The 18,743-nt window shown below is 41.9% G+C and overlaps 1 protein-coding gene across 5 annotated transcripts in view; it reads left to right on the top strand.

The window, feature by feature from the left end:
• Positions 1-18,743, top strand: part of Lkb1 (Lkb1 kinase) — a 285,218-nt gene that overhangs the window by 113,992 nt on the left and 152,483 nt on the right. For 3 of the 5 annotated variants that reach the window (XR_010852271.1, XM_067099732.1, XM_067099728.1), the window contains exons 1-2: positions 578-704; positions 12,731-12,870. Coding sequence is in view for 4 of the 5 variants with exons in the window: in XM_067099732.1 (XP_066955833.1) it covers positions 12,754-12,870 (117 nt within the window). In the remaining variant the exon portion in view is untranslated. Of the gene's footprint in view, positions 1-577; positions 780-12,730; positions 12,871-18,743 lie in introns of those variants that run through there. The other 2 variants (XM_067099729.1, XM_067099730.1) reach the window with 2 other exon arrangements.

Below are 18,743 nucleotides of genomic sequence, written 5' to 3'. Positions count from 1 at the left end.
TATTTAGCGAAAAGTGTGAACTTGAGGGGTGAGGATGCTTATTTATTAATAATAAATAAATTTATTTTTTCAGAAACAATTATAAATGAGTTTTGAAACAGTAAATGATGAGAAAGGTATGAAGACAGATCCTGCATAAATCTGTCAGTTTTACACATACAGAACTAACCCAGAGAAGACGGATTACTGATTCATATAAATCTAGGTGTTCCTAACTTATCCCTTGCTATAACTTGAAAATACCCATGTAACATACTGTTAAGAGATTGCCGGTGTCCTGCACGAATGAGTTTGTTATTCAGTTCTTCCAGATGAACCTTATTCATGCTATATTCAAGTTAACTATATGAACTCAACATTACAGCATTCAGCCCATCTAAGCGATTTAGATCAATAGTCATAAGACGTTAGAATCTTCGCATTTCATCCCAATGTTTATCGTATTAGCTATGTAACCTTTGATATTTCCATGTAAACTGATTGCATCTGAAAATTAAGCATCGCCTATTTTTTTCAAAGGCAAAACTCACCGGATTAGTAGGAAAAGAATGAGAAGTAATACTTTTTGTCATACGTCAAGTCGTGTGAAGGGCACCAAAAGGTAGTTTCACGCTATAGTAATTATTCAAGACCGTCACTTGTTTACATTTTGAAGATGATCATTGTGAAGCTCCAAAATGGTGACATTTATTCTTATTACTATGGTAATTCAGGCTTCTTCTTAAATGTGTTTAAATGGAAAATTATTAGTGAATGTTGCAATGGCACTCGTTGGAAAGGTAACGTGGAGACGCTTAAAACCGAAGTATAAGCCTCGAATCCCAATTGGTAATCTGAGTGGGTAGGCCTACTGGGTAGAGGTCAAAGGTCATATTTAGCGTGTTCTTAAGGTTTAAATTCGTCATGGTCACACCGACTACCGACCTCAGGTCTTAGAGTAGCAGCAGTAGTATTTTATCTTACTTTTGTCAGTTGGGTTGCCTAGCCTACCGGTAGATTCTTCATGCATAGCCTACTTTAGGCTATCATAGGCTAAGCTTAATCCAAGCTCACGTAGTTTAGTGTGTTTGTTTCGTAGTTTAGTAAATTTTGCACTGGAAATCATGAAATCCTCATACAAAATAGTAATATACAGGGGGGTATTATGGTCTGGCTTTCTTTAGTTTTTACTGTACACTATAGGCCTAGGACAGTAGTGTAAAATTTTTTTGAAGAAGTGAAATGGGGGTATTATTTTATAAGTTGCCAATACACGATATGAAATTGTAACCTACATCCTTGACAAGAGCTCTACATCAAATTGACTTTTAAAGGGTATGCGACAATACCAACCCCCGCCTCCATAACTAGTAAGGCAAAAATTGGTAACCAGTAAACACCTTTATTTTGTGGTATTATTTAATATTGGCAACTTATAAAATTTTACTGAAATGGGTACACAGGATGTGCCTTCAGTAACACTTGATGTATTTTGATACGTGTAAAACTGAAGACTACTATCGAGTACGTGCACAATGGGTGCCTTGTTTGGTACCATCCCCATGGGTATGTACATAAAAGCATTGGTAATTTTTCGGCAGACTCCAGCCAGCCATTTTGGAAGGTTCCAGCTAGACATTTTTGTATGAAAAATCATTTTGGGTTTTTCATACAAAAATAGCTAGGAAATGATAGGGCACTAAAAGAACCTAAACATACCAACCTGACGTAACCTAGGGGTGTTTATTGGTTACAGTTTTGACGTATTAGCTATGGAGGGGGGGCAGGGGGCCAGTATTGTCTTACCTTATAAGTTGTAATTTGATTAATTATTTTTGTCTGTTGTTAAGCATTTGCAAAGGTCATGTAATGAGATGAAATTTTTTTGTTTTGATGTGTTTTACCCAAGAAAAATATAAATGTATTATGGGAGGTGGCTGGAGTCTTCCAAAAAATAACCAGAGCATAAATAGAAGATGTTAAATATCATAAACATAAACATAGACAAAAGGCAATAAATAGGCTATTCTGGTTAGTGACTGGCGGGAACCAGGCCACGGCAGTGATCTTCAGTTTTACTCCGACTCCTAAGGTAGGATGTACTCAAGGTAGCCCAGAGAAAATTTTATCGTTATATATTTAGAAAGCTTAAAGCTTTGAGTGCCCTGATATAGCGTAGTAGCCTAGTGAAAAACATGAGGCTTCCTTACAAACAAATGCGTGAATGTGAGAATGTGGCAAACTCAAGTTTGTGTGAGGAACATCAGAATACAGTATTCATGTATTCTGGTTTCTTGCAAAACAGGTCAAATGCTCAAACCTAATACAAGCTAATCTCCAAAATACCCATTAAAATGTTGCCACATAGGCCATGAATTTCCTTGTTGAAGTATGCTAACACTTCTGTGAATTTTCTTGTTGAAGTATGCTAACACTTCAGACAGAAGTTCCCTTATACAGTACTTTTCCAATATCCTAATCCTGCTGTGTAGGCCAATAACACAAAACATTCTTGGATCATGGAACAACCATATATTATATGTTAATCCTGCTGTGTAGGCCAATAACACAAAACATTCTTGGATCATGGGACAAGCATATATTATATGTAGACTTGAGTCACATACAGACAGTGCAAAGTGTCACACTTAATGACATGTTAGCAAAAATGTTTTTGTGAGCTGACTCATTTGACCGTATTACATTTATACAGTACTTGCCTGTATTATTTTCGTACCATGATACAAAAACACATTTCTGTATTACAGGAAATGCACAGTCATATATTTTGCTTCAGACTTTACACAAAATATTGCTGGCATACATCATGTGTTAATTATTCACAAATACATTGTGAGACAGTTTTCATTATGTCTTTTCAAGCCTGAAACCAAAACTAGTGCTGTGATTGGTTGCAGTTATGTAACATGGATTATGTTGGTAAATAACAAGGCAGTATTTTAGTAATATAGCCAGGCCTCCAAAGATTGTTGAATACTTGGCAGGACAGCAGTTTTGAATAAGGCCATGATCGCCAACCTCACCAGTTCTGCTAATAACCACAATTTTATTTCTGCTAGGCCTGGTCCCACTCCCTACAGGCTAGGCTAGGCACTCCCCCGGGGTTGCATGGGATTGCCCAGTTTAGGCTAGCCTAATGGGTATGTGTATTTATGTTTGGGGGCCCTTTTGACGTCAAATTCGATGTCATTTCAACTTGACATCAGATTCAACCAACCAGCCCGACTCAAGAGCAGAGTTATTGATTGTATTTTTCAGATCAAACTACAGTCTCTCAAAAACCCCATGTTCCACTGGGGGCCCTTCTAAATTGATAAGGGGTTATGGTAAAGCATTGACTGGAATCTGGACCAAACAAGAGATGAGTGTGCAACAAACTGATGGACACTCCCCCTTCAACCTCATATCTTATATAGAAACTTCCTAAGTACTAACCAACCATCCTTTCACAGATTTAGAGAGCATTTTATTGATAGAACAATTATTTTCATGGTTAAAAGGCTATATGAATCAATACTAAGGATGCATGCCATTATTTCTGGTTTTATTTGTCTGGCATGATGGTTTAAAATTAAATTGCTTATTTCATAAATCTATGTACTTGAAGTTATAATTTCTAGTGCCAGTTAATGTAACAGGAAGCCTGAACTGATGATGAATAAATTGATTACTGTACCTTAATAATAATTCATCATCTGCTGAACCATTGCTAAATCTGATTGAAAAAGATTCTTCAAACCTTATAGACTATAATTTTATGTAATTGTATCTTTTCTTTGTATCCCATTTAGAAACACGCTTTTTTGTATCCAGATATATTTTCTATTGAATAATGAGAAAAGAGAGAGAGAGAATTAGACTAGAAAAGAGGACTTTTGGTGAATTATTATGAATGACTGCGTCAAGTTTGTGAAAATGAACATTGAAATACATTTGTAATCAAAATACAATATTTGTATCTTCTTTTTTTTTCTAATTTTTATAATTGTTACCTTCCTTTCTCAATATGAATGATTATTACCTTTTTTTGTCATTTGCACCTCACTTGGGATTTATGTATTATTTCTGATGTTATTAGATAGTGCACAATGGAAGAATTTTTGTTTCTTTTTCCAGCAAGTGATAAAAATGACGTAGGTTGTATGGTACTTGCTATGCAGTGAAACCTCCAATCATGTATTTCATCTCCTCAGCATCATATGTTTTTGCTTAAACTACCTTTATTTAATGAAAAGTGATAATTATGCCACTGGAAACAAGTTATGGTGAAAGTATCCCAAGTGAAATGAAAATTATTGTAATTTGGTAAAAAGTAGTTTTTTATGGCAAATGGAGTTGTGAAGCTGTATTATTTTGGAAAGAGGCACCTGACTGAATTGCCATGTATGAATTGCAGCCATATATTGAAATGCGCAGTTCAAAAAGGAGCACCTTGATAAAATAAGCATTTCAAGAAAAGAGCTACAGATTGAAATGTACAATTAGAATTTAAATTTATAGTACTATATATTCTCGGAGATATGTATCCCCCCCAAAAAAGACATGAAAAGGCAGTAGGGCCTAGGCAGTATTAGGCTACTTTCCAAAGTAAACCAAGTTTAGACTAAGGTTAGAAAAGCTGTGTCTATCTGATTCTGACATTTTGACTAGGCTTACTGAAGTTACTACCTTACTAGCATCTGTGCTCTCAGTGATTCATGTGTAAAGAATACTAGCAACTGCCTTTAAAAGTCTCAGGTTACCAGTTAGCATCCTTATCGGCTAGTAACAGGCACAGTTCTTGTAGGCTTGGTACTGAGGCATGTGACAGGCTACTTTGCCTCATTTTACTGTAGGTTTGTGACCCACAAGTTCATATACACCTTCTCCACAGGACCTATGGTCGCTGCTCAAAAAAAAAAAAGCAACCCATGATTAAGGTACTCTGAGGACTTGAGCATGGAGGTTGAGTGGGAGAGTGACTGACTTCTCTCACTTTTCACTTTCCTTCTTCTGCAAGGCACTAGTAAGGCAGTCGAGCTTCCTATCTAGAGCTTTGGCTCATAACGTGTGACTCCCTCTGCTGTCCTTTTTAATATGGGGTGGATGCCTGCTTCTGACTTTTGCTGCCCTCCCATTTGGATAGCACTTGGTTCCCTGATGTTTTTCCTTGAGTGAGGCTCTAGACACATCTTGCTCTGACTCAGGGCCCTATCAACCCAATATCCTTATAACAGTTTGTATAAGAGTTTATAGGAGTCATTGGTCCCTTGCTTATTTACTAGGTCCCAGGGCAGTGTATCTGAGTGGAATTCTGCAGGAACTTGATGTATCTGAGTGGAGATTCTACTTGCCAATCAGTTGTGAGACTTTCTCCCCACGTAAGGAGTGGGCTTCTGCATAAAAGGTAATGGTTTATATTCTTGTAGAAACAAATTTCAAATTTTTAAGTAATTTTTTTTCCCTTGGTTTACAAATCAGAGCCTTTACCGTATCTTACCTCTCACCCCAAGGTCCTGAAACTGATAGGAAAAGTGCTGGCTTATGACAGGTGAGTGTGGAACTCACCCCACCCCACTCACCTGCCTGCTACTAATTGCTAATTTTTTTATGAAGCTTTATTGACCATTTGTAGCTTGCACTGAGTAATACTCCTACATAAAAGGTTCCAGTTGTTTTTGGAATTCTGAATTATTGGTTGGAGGGAGCACAAAATGGATATACAGTACTTCAACAAAGAAGTCATGTCACTTTCTGTATGTCCAAAACAAAATATAAATGAAGGAACGCATGAGGAATAATGGTAATAACCTTACCCATTACAACTTGAAGGCATTGAAACTTAACTACAGTAGTCATATAGGTACTGTAATGTAGCTTGTCATGGGGATGTTATATCCTAATATGTCTCAGAAGTGCCTAGTCTAACCTGTTGTAGAATACAGTAGTCGTACCTATTCCTAAAAGGATTCCCAAATATAACCATTGGCCAGCCTTATTTTAAAGGGGTCATTCTAAGAAAGTATCCAGATTTTCATGATTACAATGCAAACAATGGCCTTACAGAGCTTTGCCATCATAAATCTGAAGTGTTGCATTTCACTTGCAAGGTTTTTGTAACAATGTTAGGTTAATAAATGTGAAATGTGAAGAAAATATTTCCTACTTTCCTATTGGTTACATGAATTATGTGACACAGGTTGTGATGTTAGAGTTGGCTATTTCTAATAGCTATGGGTTGTGCTTATGGGAAGAATCCTGTAAATGCATGTGAATTACCTCAAAATGTGAACGATATTGAATGATAAAGCCTAACCATTGCAAAGCTCAGATATTTAGGAATTGAGTTTGCATTTTAGATTCAAGGAGTTTGTTGTATTACGTTTGGCAAATGGTTATGAAGTTATGTCATCTATCTGTTTCAAATGACAACCATGTACTGTTCATGTTAATTAAAGTAGTTGAATTATGAGTAATGGTACAGTTCATAAATTTTTATACCTCTCAAGAATAAGATACATTTGAATTTAGCAAAGTAGGTGAACACGCTTGTAATGATCATTTGGAAGCGAAATGTGATCGTACGTTTGAGTTGTTGTTGAATTCCATGGCCCAGTTAGGTGATTCAGTTCGTGCACTTATGGACTGTGAGGAGTGCTCACAGTGAAGTGTTAGTGGAAGAGCTGGCTGTCCGTCCTGCTGATTCTCTCAGTTGAAGGTCCCTGACACACTCCCCCGCACATGGGAGAGGTCATACCAGAGGCCCAAGGGAGGTCAGTGGGGTCTGCCCACGGGCAGTTGGCCCTCAGTCTCACCTGTAGTTGAATCCCAGGTGATGGCAGAACGCCACTGGAAAGACATCTTTTCGGATGCACACTGTCTTTCCTCCAGTTCTGAAGTGTCGAGTCCTGAATGCAGGCACCAGTGCGTTTAAGGATGAATCCAGACCACTGAAAAGGTCTGCAATAGATGTGTCTAGCACCCCTCAGATGCCTCGTAAGAAAGTTGAGGCTGAACCCTTGTGTACTTTTTGGGACAGCCCAGAGCATTTTTTGCCAGAAGTTTCTCCTGTGAAGTGTCTTGTTTTGGAGCCCAAACAGTGCCCACCAATTTCTAAGCATAAGCGTGCTGCATTAGAGCGCCATTGACGCCTGAGCTTCCTTCCGTTTCTGAGCATGCTTTAGTGTCTGAGCACCCTCCAGCTCCCACACACTCCTCCAGATATTCTTCGTCATCTCAAAGTGTAGTAGTGACAGCTATTCCTTCAACCTCTAAGGCTTCCAAAGCGCCTGAGCGCCCACTGGCACCTGAGTGCCTAGTAGCGCCCAGATGTTCAGTAGTGTCTGAGCGTTCAGTTGCTCCCGAGCGCTTTGTATCTTCCGAGAGCCCAGTGGCTCACAAGCGCTCTGTATCTTCCGAGTGCCCAACTGCCCCTGAGCTTCCAGCAGCTCTCGAGCACCCAGTGGTGCCCGAGCTCCCATTGGTGCCAGAACTTCCCCTTTCTCATCGTTCGGCGACAGCTTCGTATCTTGTGGTGCCAACTGTTGTAGATCCGGCTCTGGCACCCATCCAACAATGACTGGACGACATCTTGAGTTTTTTGAAACCTCAGCCTCCTCCAGCTATTGCTGTAGATGTGCCTCTGTCTCCAGTTTCGTTGGCTGAAGAGGAGGTTCAGGATCCAGAGGAAGAAACTCCTACTACAGTGTATTCAGCTCTCTTGCATTTTATGCTTCAAACTTTTCCTAATTTTTTCTTACCAGTGGTCAGTTCTTCTCCGGCTTCCTCTTTCCAGTTGAGTTTTCTGTCGGATTTGTCCAAGCTTCCTAAATTGGAGCTCTCTACTTCGGCTAGGAAGGCTATGAGTGAAGTTGAGTGCTGATTAACAGACAAGGGGGCAGGGGAAGGCAGCGTTCTGCTACCCCCCTTTGTGTTTGTTATTATGTTACCAGAGAAGCCCCTTCCCTGGTTGTGTCTGCCTCCTCCCAGGGGACTTCTCAGGTCTCAGTGAGTCCTCTCGCTGGTCTGTCTTTGCAGCAGCTAAGGTAATGTTTTCATCCGCTGAACTCGACCGCTTACTTAATGAATATCTTCAAGGTTTTTGAAGTGGTCAGCTTCCTGGATTGGGCAATAGACACGGACCTTTCTTCGGATCTTCCGGGTGTGCTACCCTGCATTGATGGAGGGATAAGAGATGCTTCTCGTGAGTTTGTCTCCACCTATTCAATGGGCATCTTAAAGAAAAGAGAGACGTCCGCGCAGAAGTCGTCCCTTCTCTTCTCCCCTCTAGTGCATAACTTCCTTTTCCCGCAGTCAGTGTTTAATGGGATCGCCTCAGACTTACAAAAGAAGTCTACAAAGGACCTCCTATCGCAGTCCTCAAAAAGTGCTAGTGAGAATCCCTTTTTCAGGGCTAAGTCATCTTCACCTTTGCAGTGTCAGCCCCATTGCGGGGGCAGGCAAAGGTTTCAGTCAAGACCTAGAACTAACATCCATTTTTCCTCCAAGGCCATCAAGAAATTGTCAACCAAGCCTTCCTCCAAGAAGTGAGGACAGTATTCCCCTTGCAGCAGTGGGTGCCAAGCTCCTTCATTTTTGGGGAGAATGGAGCAAGAGAGGAGCAGAACAGTGGGTCGTAGAAGTTCTCAAGAATGGCTACTCTATTCCCTTCGAAGAATATCTACCCTTAGTCAAGAAGCCCATCGCCTTGACTGCTTATTTGATAGGCTCAAGAAGGTTTTCTGCCCTATTGGAGGAAGTTTCATCCCTTCTTCAAAAAAGAGCAATAGAGGAAGTTACGGATGTAGAATCAGAGGGATTTTACAATCGTCTGTTCGTGGTCCCGAAGTTGTCAGGAGGATGGAGACCAGTGTTAGATGTCAGCGCTCTGAATGTCTTCGTACAGAAGACAAAATTGAGAATGGAGATGAATTGCTCAATTCTTGCATCCATTCGTCAAGGGGACTGGATGGTCTATTTAGACATGCAAGATGTGTACCTCCATGTCCCCATACATCCAGACTCAAGAAAATATCTCATTCGTTTTTCGGTACCAGATTTTCCAGTTTCGGGACCTATGCTTCGACTTTCAACTGCCCCTCACGTTTCCACCCGTGTTCTTGCTCCGATAGCGGGTTGGCTCCATCTAGTGGGCGTCAATGTTGCTCTCTATTTGGATGACTGGCTCATTTGTTCTCTGACAAAGGAAGGTTGCAAGGGGGACATTCAAAAGACCCTTTTTTTTTAGCAATTGTTGATCAATCTTCAGAAGTCTCAACTGCTTCCCTCCCAACAGGTAGTATATTTGGGAATACTCTGAATTCTCTACTTTTTCAGGCTTTTCCATCTCCCAAGAGGGTAGAATCCTGTTTAAGGAAAATAGACAAATTTCTCTCCCTTTAGATGTGTTCGGCCAACGAGTCTCCTTGGGACGTTGGCTTCCATCGAGCAGTTTGTCTCCTTGGGGAGACTTCAAATGTGTTCGGCCAACAAGTGGATGAGTCTCCTCGGGACATTGGCTTCCACTGAGCAGTTTGTCTCCCTGGGGAGACTTCACATGGGAGTACTTCAGTTTTATCTCAGAGACAACTGGGACAGAAAGAAACATCCAGACTCATTTGTTTTTCAGGTAACCCGGGACATCAAGAAGCACCTGCTTTGGTGGAGGTCTGAAGACAGGTTGCTAGAAGGGAAGTCCCTTTTTCCTCAGAACCCTGACCTGAGCCTCTGTGCAGATGCTTCTGATTTAGGTTGGGGAGCTGTCATGGCAGACAAGGAAGTCTCCAGGATGTAGTCACAAGAATAGAAGAGCTGTCACATAAATGTGAGAGAACTGAAAGCAATCAGTCTGGGATTGCAAGCCTTCACATCGGAAGCCCGAGACAAGATGGTTGCAGTACACTTGGACAATATGACCACTCTGTCCTATATCAGCAAGCAAGAGGGAACTCATTCCATTTCTCATTGTGAGGCGGCGAGGAACCTTCTCTGGGCTCATCAGAACCAGACAAGAATAGTAACAAGATCTGTACAAGGCAAAATGGATGTTCTAGCTGACCAACTGAGTTCACCAACTAAGTGATACCCACAAAATGGACTTTGGATCCACTGGTCTGCCTAGACCTTTGGAAACTGTGGGGAAGGCTGACAATAGACCTATTCACGACCTCCAAAAATCACTGTCTTTCTCTTTATTGTTCACCAGTACCAGACCCCTCAGCATGGTTAATGGATGCCATGCTTCTTCTAGACTGGTCTGACAAGAATCTGTATGCCTTCCCTCCTTTCAAGATGATAAAGGAAGTGATAAACAAGTTCCGTTCTCACAAAGGGAATGGTTCCCGGACTTGGTAAGTGTTCTATCCGACTACCCAAGACTACTTCCTCAAAAACACAGGTTTCTCAGACAACCTCAACTCGGGCAATTCCATCAGGGGTTATCTATGCTAGCTCTGACAGGATTCAAACTGTCAAGAAGCTCCTCAGGGCTAAAGGCTTTTCAAGAGCAGCTTCAGGAGCTATCTCAAAATGCAGGTGACAGTCATTGTCCAATGTCTACCAAAATAAGTGGGCTATTTTCCGCACTTGGTGCAAAAGAAATCACATATCTTCTACAACATTTGTGACAGAGATTGCTGATTTTTTGCTGTTTCTGAGAACTTCTAGGGGCTTATCCTCTTCTCCTATTAAGGGTTACAGAGCCATGTTGAGCTTGATATTCAGACATGGGGCCTGGATCTTTCTTCAAATCAGGACTTATCTGATCTTATTGGGTTGTTCGACATCAAACGTAAAAGATATAGAACAATTTTCTGAACCTGGACGGTAATTTAAATGGCTTCTCCCACCACCTTTCGAACCTCTTGGCTCTGCTTCATTAAAGGATGTAATTCAAGAAGACCCTCCCAGCTCCACTACAGCCAAGAGTGTACAAGATTCAGGCCCTTGATAAAAGAATCATTGCTAATGGAGATGCAATGTTCCTACACTCCTGTTTTTCGCAGCTAGAATCCAGCTAAAACCTTGGCCTCGTTTCTTTTTGCACCAAGAACCTAATACAAGTACATGTAGTAGGTTCAGAAGATGAGGAACAAGAGGTCCTTCCAATAAATTAAGGTTTTCAGTGAAGAACCTGTCGTGACCTCTCTCAAAGAATGAGCTCTCTTTCTTCCTACAAGATCTCATTCGTAAGGCACATTCCCAAGTAGGAGAAGAGCTTCTACCCATTTTGAAAGTGAGAGCTCATGAGATTAGGGCCGTGGCAGCGTCTTTAGCATTCAAGTATAATCTCTCTTTCTTCCACTCTCCAATCCACATATTGGAAATGTAAGTCAGTATTTACATTGCACTGTTTATGTGATGTTGAAACAGTTTTTAATAATTGCAGTACCTTGGGTCCTTTATCAGTGGCTGGCATGGTGTTGGGAAAGGAAGTATAGGAAGCATTCCTTCCATCCTTACTCTTTACCTTGAAAAAGTTAAGTATACCTTAGTTTTACCAGACCACTGAGCTGATTAACAGCTCTCCTAGGGCTGGCCCGAAGGATTAGACTTATTTTACGTGGCTAAGAACCAATTGGTTACTTAGCAACAACGACCTACAGCTTATTGTGGAATCCGAACCACATTATAGCGAGAAATGAATTTCTATCACCAGAAATAAATTCCTCTAACTCTTCATCAGCCGGCTGAGGGGATTGAACTCCGGCCCATCGAATGACAGTCTGAAGCTCAACCGACTCGGCCAACATAGGGCTACTCTTTACCTTGGAAACTAGTGTTGAGTCTTAGGGGAGTCTGGGGGTACTCTGTACTGGGATGCCCACCAGGCCTTTTAATGGTTTGGTAGTGATGTTTTTAATTTTTTGGTGTGAGTAACAGCGTTGTTATCTGGTTATTGTATGTCGGTACTATGCCCAGGGCAGGGGTAGCCTTTTTACTTTGCTAGCGTTCGGAGAAGTCCTTCACTGCGAGGTCCCCACTTATGCAGCATGTAACACTTGGCTATACCGTCACACCTCTACGGGTTAAGATGAGTGCCACCAGAGGCAGTATCTTCCTGCAGCAGCTCTCTTACCCGGCAAAGAAACAACAAACATTGTATTAATGCTAGCAACCTTTTCTGTTCTCAACTCATTACTTTTATTAATGCTTGGGGGTAGAATACGTCCATGAATTCCACCTCCTGTCAATGTGGGAATCAGCTATGTAATTTCTCGGTAAGTTACTTATATAAAAATGGCATTTTAATAAAATAAAGTTTTATATATACTTAGCAAGTAATTACAGAGTGGGAGCCCTCCCTCCCCCCATCACATGGACATATGGCATAAACTAATTCAGCCCCTCTGCTGTGTTGTTCCTCTCCTTGCCCGAAAATGGGTGGGCTAGTTACTTACACCAAAAACCAAATGAAAAAGAATCGCTACTGCGAATTTTCAGATTTTAGCTGTTGATTACTTGAAATTGATAGCTATGTAATTGGTAAGTATATATAAAACTCTCTTGTATTATAAAAATGTAATTTTCCAAGTACGGTAATTAGTATTCAGGTAATGGTCTAATAGAGAATGGTGAAAAAGAGATGTTTGCAAGTCAAGGTTTTTATCTGTGAGATAGATGTTGCAACTTTGAACCTGAGGAATGTGTTTGTGAATTTTTAGGTTCTAAGGGAAAATTTTGAACAGTTATTAGTATTAATTGCACCGACATAAGTTATATAGAAGTGTTAATTGATATTTTTGCTCTCCAGTGATGTTTGGCATATGAAAGACAATGATGGACCAAGGCAATGATAATTTCATGTCCTTTGGTGTTGGAGATGATCCACTCGTCATCCAGAGAATTGATTCCAATGAAATTATATATTGCCCACCAAAGAGAAAGTACAAGGTAAGGTGCATTGTGATTATTGTTCGTAGTTCAAAGATTACTTATTTTCTCTGGCTGTTCTAATTGCCAAAGGCCAAAAGAATCTTTAAGTAAGTAGTAGTAATCCTGTCAAATATAGATTTTAGCATCATTGGTTAGAGATATGACAGGTTTCCCTTGTAAACAAAGGCATAAGTATTAGTTGTTCCTATGCAATATATAAACCATCGGTCTTTATATAAGGAATATGCTTCAGCGCAGCTGGAAATGGCCATTTAACTTTTAAACAAGGTGGTTAGGTAGTTAACTACCGTCCTGCTGGTGGGAGTCCCACCCACCCAGACGGTAAGCATTCACTTTGCTCACGGCTGCCATGCGATGTGGAACATTTTGTACCCTCTGTCCTGCCTGCTGTTTTGCTTTGTTTCCATCCTCATCATTCCCGGTGTGATTGTTGCTTGTTTGTTTTGTGATTGATTTAATATCTTGCTGTGACTATTTGTGTGGTTGTAAAGAAGTATGCAAGCACATGAATCATTTGAGCTTGAGCAGAAGGGCAGTACCCAGCTTGTCTGCCTCTGTACTGTCTTGAAACCCTACAATCACTACCATTCGTCTGTGGATGCTGACCCTCGTCCTCTGCACCAGTTGCAGAAAGCATGACTATGACCCTGAATCCATGGGGTTCTACCGAAGTTCTTCTTCCTACAGGGATAGTAGATTGGGAGGAACATGTTCTGGAAGGACCCAAGGGTCCTCTTCCTCAGGATTTGGACAACCCCGAGATACAGAGGACCTTTGCAGAGATCGTTAGGCTGATTCGTCAGCACAGTGATCTCGGGGAAGGGACTATGGCCGCATTCGTGGATTGTCCATCTCGCCTCAAAGCCTATTGGGGACCGGAGAAGGAACTCAAGGCCTCTGTAGGTTTGCCATAGTCCACGCTTACTGAAGGGGTCCCGGAACAAGTAAATTCTTAGGTATCTGGGCAGGAAAGTTGTCTTTGCTCCAACTTCTCGGATAAGCTACTCCCCCCCGCCTCGACAGAAAAAGTACTACAAGCCCTTGGAGGAGTCACTGCCAACAAAACAGGCTGACCCATGCTTGGTTTGCTTAGGTCCGGGTCTGACGCTGCAGCAGCTTGGTGCGGAAAGTATTGCCCTCACGCAGCAAGAGGCAGTGAGCATGGAATCTATTGCCATGGCAGCATTCCTGGCAGTCTCTTAGCTGGACCTGTGGTCTTTCACAGTGTCCAAAGTTGCCTCTTTCTTGGGTTCCATAACCCCAGGGGAGAATGCCACCTTAGGGATACTGTGCAAGTCTAGAGGTAGGGCTATTACCTACCTGGCCCACCAGACAGTGAACCTGTGGGCGAACTTGGTCCTGAATCGGATATCGAAGTTTGTTGGCCTTTAGTTGGCATTGGCTCTAAGGGAATAGACCGCTGCCGGATCTGCCTCTTCCTGGAGAGCAGGTAAATGCTATGGGGACACATCGAAGTTGAGGCTAACGACTGACTTGTTCACCAGGCATTGAGTAAGACTTTATGGGTCTTTGCCACCGCGCCCGAACCTTGGGGTCAGGCTAGCACTTCCTCTATGGGCCTTAAGAAGTCCAGGTTTTGAAGTGTCCTGGGGAACACTAGCTCTTCTTCCCTGCCAAGAAAGTTGCGTGCAGTCACACTTTCTTTCAACTCCCTTTCCAGTCTGGAAAGGGGGCAAGGGCAAGAAAAGAAGGAGGAGACACTCATGGACAGCATTCCTCCACATGCTGCTATTTGGGGTGATGCCTGTTGAGCTAGCTGGGCAACATGGCACAGATATGGAACCGAGACCTGGGATAGTAGATATCCTTCTGAGGCTAATAGTCCCCTTCAAGTCTTGACCACCCTCAGTACAGTCCAGTCCATTTCAAACATATGTTCCTGCTCATCAAAAGACCTCACTCTTCGGAGGTAGATAGAGGTGATGCTGAAGAAGGTGCTGTGGAAGTCGTGACAGAATGGTCCCCAGGCTTTTACAGCTGACTCTTTCTCAGAGAAAGCAAGGGGGTTGGAGACCAGTCATAGATTTCTCTCTCCCTTGAACAGATTTGTTTGCCAGACTTGGTTCACAGTGGAAATGACATGGTTGGTGTTTGCAGCCAGGGAGTAATATGCTTGTGGGACCTGAAGGATGTGTATTCAAAAACCCATCCATCTGTCCTCTTGCAAGTATCTATGCTGTATCCCTGGGGAGACGGTACTCCAGTTCAGGCACTCTTGTTTTGGGCTTTTCAGCCGCCTCCCAGGTGTTCACGCCAGTGTTCACCTTGTCAGCTTGACCCATTCACTTGGGATATGCCTGCTGAGGTGTCTTGACGACTGGCTAGTCCTGGTGAGCTCTCGATTGCAATTGTTCATGACAGGGATTGCTCTCCTGAATTTTGCCATAACATGAAGGTTGAGGTAAATCATGAGAAGTCCGATCTCATTCCCAAGCAGAGGATAAAGTACCTGGACATGGTGATAGATATGGCAGCAGCAAGAATCTTCCCCTCAGACTTGCGCATCAGCAGGTTCAGAAAGACAGCGATTGTTCTGTCTCGGCAGGAGCAACCAGCTCGGCAGTGGCAAGATGTTCTCTGTCACCTGTCGTCATTAGAGAAGTTGGGTCCTCAAGGGGTGGCTTCTGACCTTTGTTCTTTTTCCACTGAGGATGAAGAGTTCTGTCCCCAGCATGGGAGTCCCTATCCCTTCCCATTCCTCTTAGCCTGTAAGTGGCTAGATGATGGTACACAGCAACTCACAATGGGAGTGCACTGCAAACTCCCCTCCCAGATGATGCTCAGACATCGGGATAGGGCGCACATCTGGAGGAGTTGCTGGTTTCAGGTGTGCAGAGCCAAAATGACAAGCAATCGCCACATTATCCTGAAACTCAAGGTAGCCTTCCTGGCTCCCCAAGAGGTTTCAGGATCGAGTGGATGGGACACCTGTGGTGGTGATGAGCTACAACACTACAGTAGTGGCAAAATGTCAACAAGCAAGGGGTCTAGTGTTTCTTCCACTACACCTGCTTGACACTGCAGGTGCATGGGGGAGAGCACACCAGTAGAGCTATCAGCCAGATACATTCCAGGCAAGAGGAGTGTAGTGCAGCAAGACAAGTCAGGTTAGGGAGAGAGTGGTCCCTTCACACAGACATCACGAAAGGCTGTTCGACATATGGGGTCTTTCTTTCATCGACCTGTTTGCCGCCCGGCACAACAGGAAACTGCAAGTGTTCTGTTTGTTCGTGCCAGACTCATGGGCTGCAGCAGAGGATGCCTTCCAATACTTGGGACAGTTTGGACCCTTATGCCTTTCCTCCATTTTGTCTGATTCACAGGGTAATTAACAGGGCAATGATCACCCTGAATCTCAGAATGACCCATGGTGGCTCCCAAGCCATAAGGTATCTGAACCTGCTAGCTATGCTATCTGAGGCACCGAGAGAGATTCTCCCAAGGCAGAACCTTCTGTGTCAACTCCACAACCACCACTGGAGACTGTCAAGGGGTGAGACTATCTAGCTTGTGGAGCTAGGAGGGTTTCCTTGCCACAGCAACAGAGATGTCTGGATACCTTCATCAACTTCAGACTGTAAAAATCAGGGGAAATGCCATCTTCTGTGGTTGGTGTCATAGACAAGGTCTCTGTAGTCGGAGCCACTATTCAGCAGGTAGTCCCCCTCAATGTGAGACCACCTTGATGTGGTGAGGGGCTCTTGAACCCCAGGAATTTGTTCCTGGATTTGAGTCTAAGAGTCTCATATACTATTACACATTTCTTTGGACTAATTTTGTGGAATTTTCCACTTTTGCTAAAATTTATTGGGCCTGTTAAATAGGAAAAGATATCATAGCTGGGATTGGGTTAATATAAATAAAAAGCTAAATAGTGAGAACTGGTAGGATCATCAACTACCTGATAATGTTCGAACCTGAGAGATATCAGATTGATATCTCGAGGGTGGAACTATTCTGCGGGGCTGGGCCATGGATTCCAGTGGGGTCTGGCTCTGGGGATAGGACTCTTGGCATTCTATCTGGTTTGCCCATGATACGATTTTGGTGGGGATGACTGTATTCCTGTAATACTTTCGGTCTTAGCAAGCAGGTTTGGCTTACGCTTGGGCTACTCTAATCGTATTGTGCCATCCCCTAGGGGGTAGGGTAGGGGGCAGACATTTGGGAGTCAGCTCTCACTTGTACCATTAGTGGAAGAATAAACCCCAAGAAAGGCTAATGATATCTTTTGAAAGTTTTCAGGTTTATTATTTTTTTTTTTTCTATTTGATCTTGATGAAAAGTAACAATAAAGGGTCGAGTACCCCTGGGCCCTCTGGTGATATTTTTTGGCACAAATGATGACCTCTGCACCCACCTTGGAGACTGAAAATTCTCCAAATGTTGATGACCCATGTGAGAAAAAGGATATCCCTGTAAAAAAAGGACCTGGCATTGTTACAATGGAACCATTCTCCTTTGAGCCAGATGTTTCTGTGCCTGTGTCCCTATCAAAAAAAAAAAGGAAAAAAAAATAGGTCAGACTTTTCAACTACGGGTCCTTTGGTTCCTAAAAGAATAAACAAAAGAAAATATAGACCAGACTCAACCTTGGTTCACTTTGATTCCCTTTTTGGAGAGTCAAACTGGTCAAGGTTTTTGAAATTACAAGCTGACCAAGATATATCCTTATTAAAATTGGAAAATTACTTGTTGAACCGATGCCCATCACAAGAGATGAGCATAAGACAAATTAAAAAAATGGAATGGTTGGTTGAAACAACAACCAGAATCCAGTTAGAAAAGTATCAAAACATTTAAAACATAGAGAACAAAAATGTAAGCGTTACAAGGCATGATACCATGAACAGTGTACAAGAAGAAGAAATACAAAACAAATCAATGTTTCTAGATTCATTACAGAAAAGATACAACAGTACTGAAGACTGCGAGCTATACGAGGTCCCAAGCAGGAAAAACAAAAATAAATCTATCAAAATAGCAAAAATAAAGTTCAGTGGCCAAACCTTGCCCTTGAAAATTAAAATACTGGGATTAAAAAGGGAACTAAGACCTTATGTTCCCTAACCCATGCAATGCAAGAACTGTTGCAAATATGGCCATACAGCCATTAATGCAGAAATTTTCCCAGATGTGCCTATTGCAGTTTGCAAGAACATAAAGCATGCTGGGACTGTGGCCAACCAAAATGCATGAATTGTGGCCTAGAACATCATGCCCGATCTAAAACGTGCATTCTATATTTACAATACCGAACTTAAATTATTACAAGAATGAACTGGAATGTCGATCAGGGAAGCAAAGTTAGAACTAAAAGTGAGAGGATTGAATGACCCAGCTAAGAAATTTAGGTATGCAGGTACTTCAAAGTCAAACAGTACCCAAACTGAAGTGAATGACAAAAATAAAGAAATATCACTAAAAAAAAAATAATGATCAAAAGAATGATCAAAGCAATCTTCTGAAGAATTCTTCTGTGGAGAAATTCATACAACAATGAAATTATCAGAGCGGATTAGTTGATAAGACCCACCCTAATTTTAGAACTAAAAGTAGATTGAATACCCAGTTAAGAAATTTAGGTATGCAGTCTTAAGCGGTACCAGAAATAGATACAAAATATTGAATAGATGGAGAAAGACATGGAGAAGAATTACAATTACAGTCACAAGAATGTGACAGAATGGATTAACGCAACTCGGAAGAGGCAAATAGATAAGACCCCACCTAATTCCACCAGCCAAAGCTGTAAAAAGATAAATAACCCACCAATCTCACCAAAAGCTAAAGTTCAGAAACAGAACACTGAATCAAACATTCCACTGTCTCCCTTAGTAACAATAATA

The sequence above is a fragment of the Macrobrachium rosenbergii genome, chromosome 55, assembly GCF_040412425.1.
Source record: "Macrobrachium rosenbergii isolate ZJJX-2024 chromosome 55, ASM4041242v1, whole genome shotgun sequence".
NCBI lineage: Eukaryota > Metazoa > Arthropoda > Malacostraca > Decapoda > Palaemonidae > Macrobrachium > Macrobrachium rosenbergii.
The sequence above is the reverse complement of the archived record's forward strand: the minus strand, read 5'-3'. Positions and strand labels throughout refer to the sequence as shown.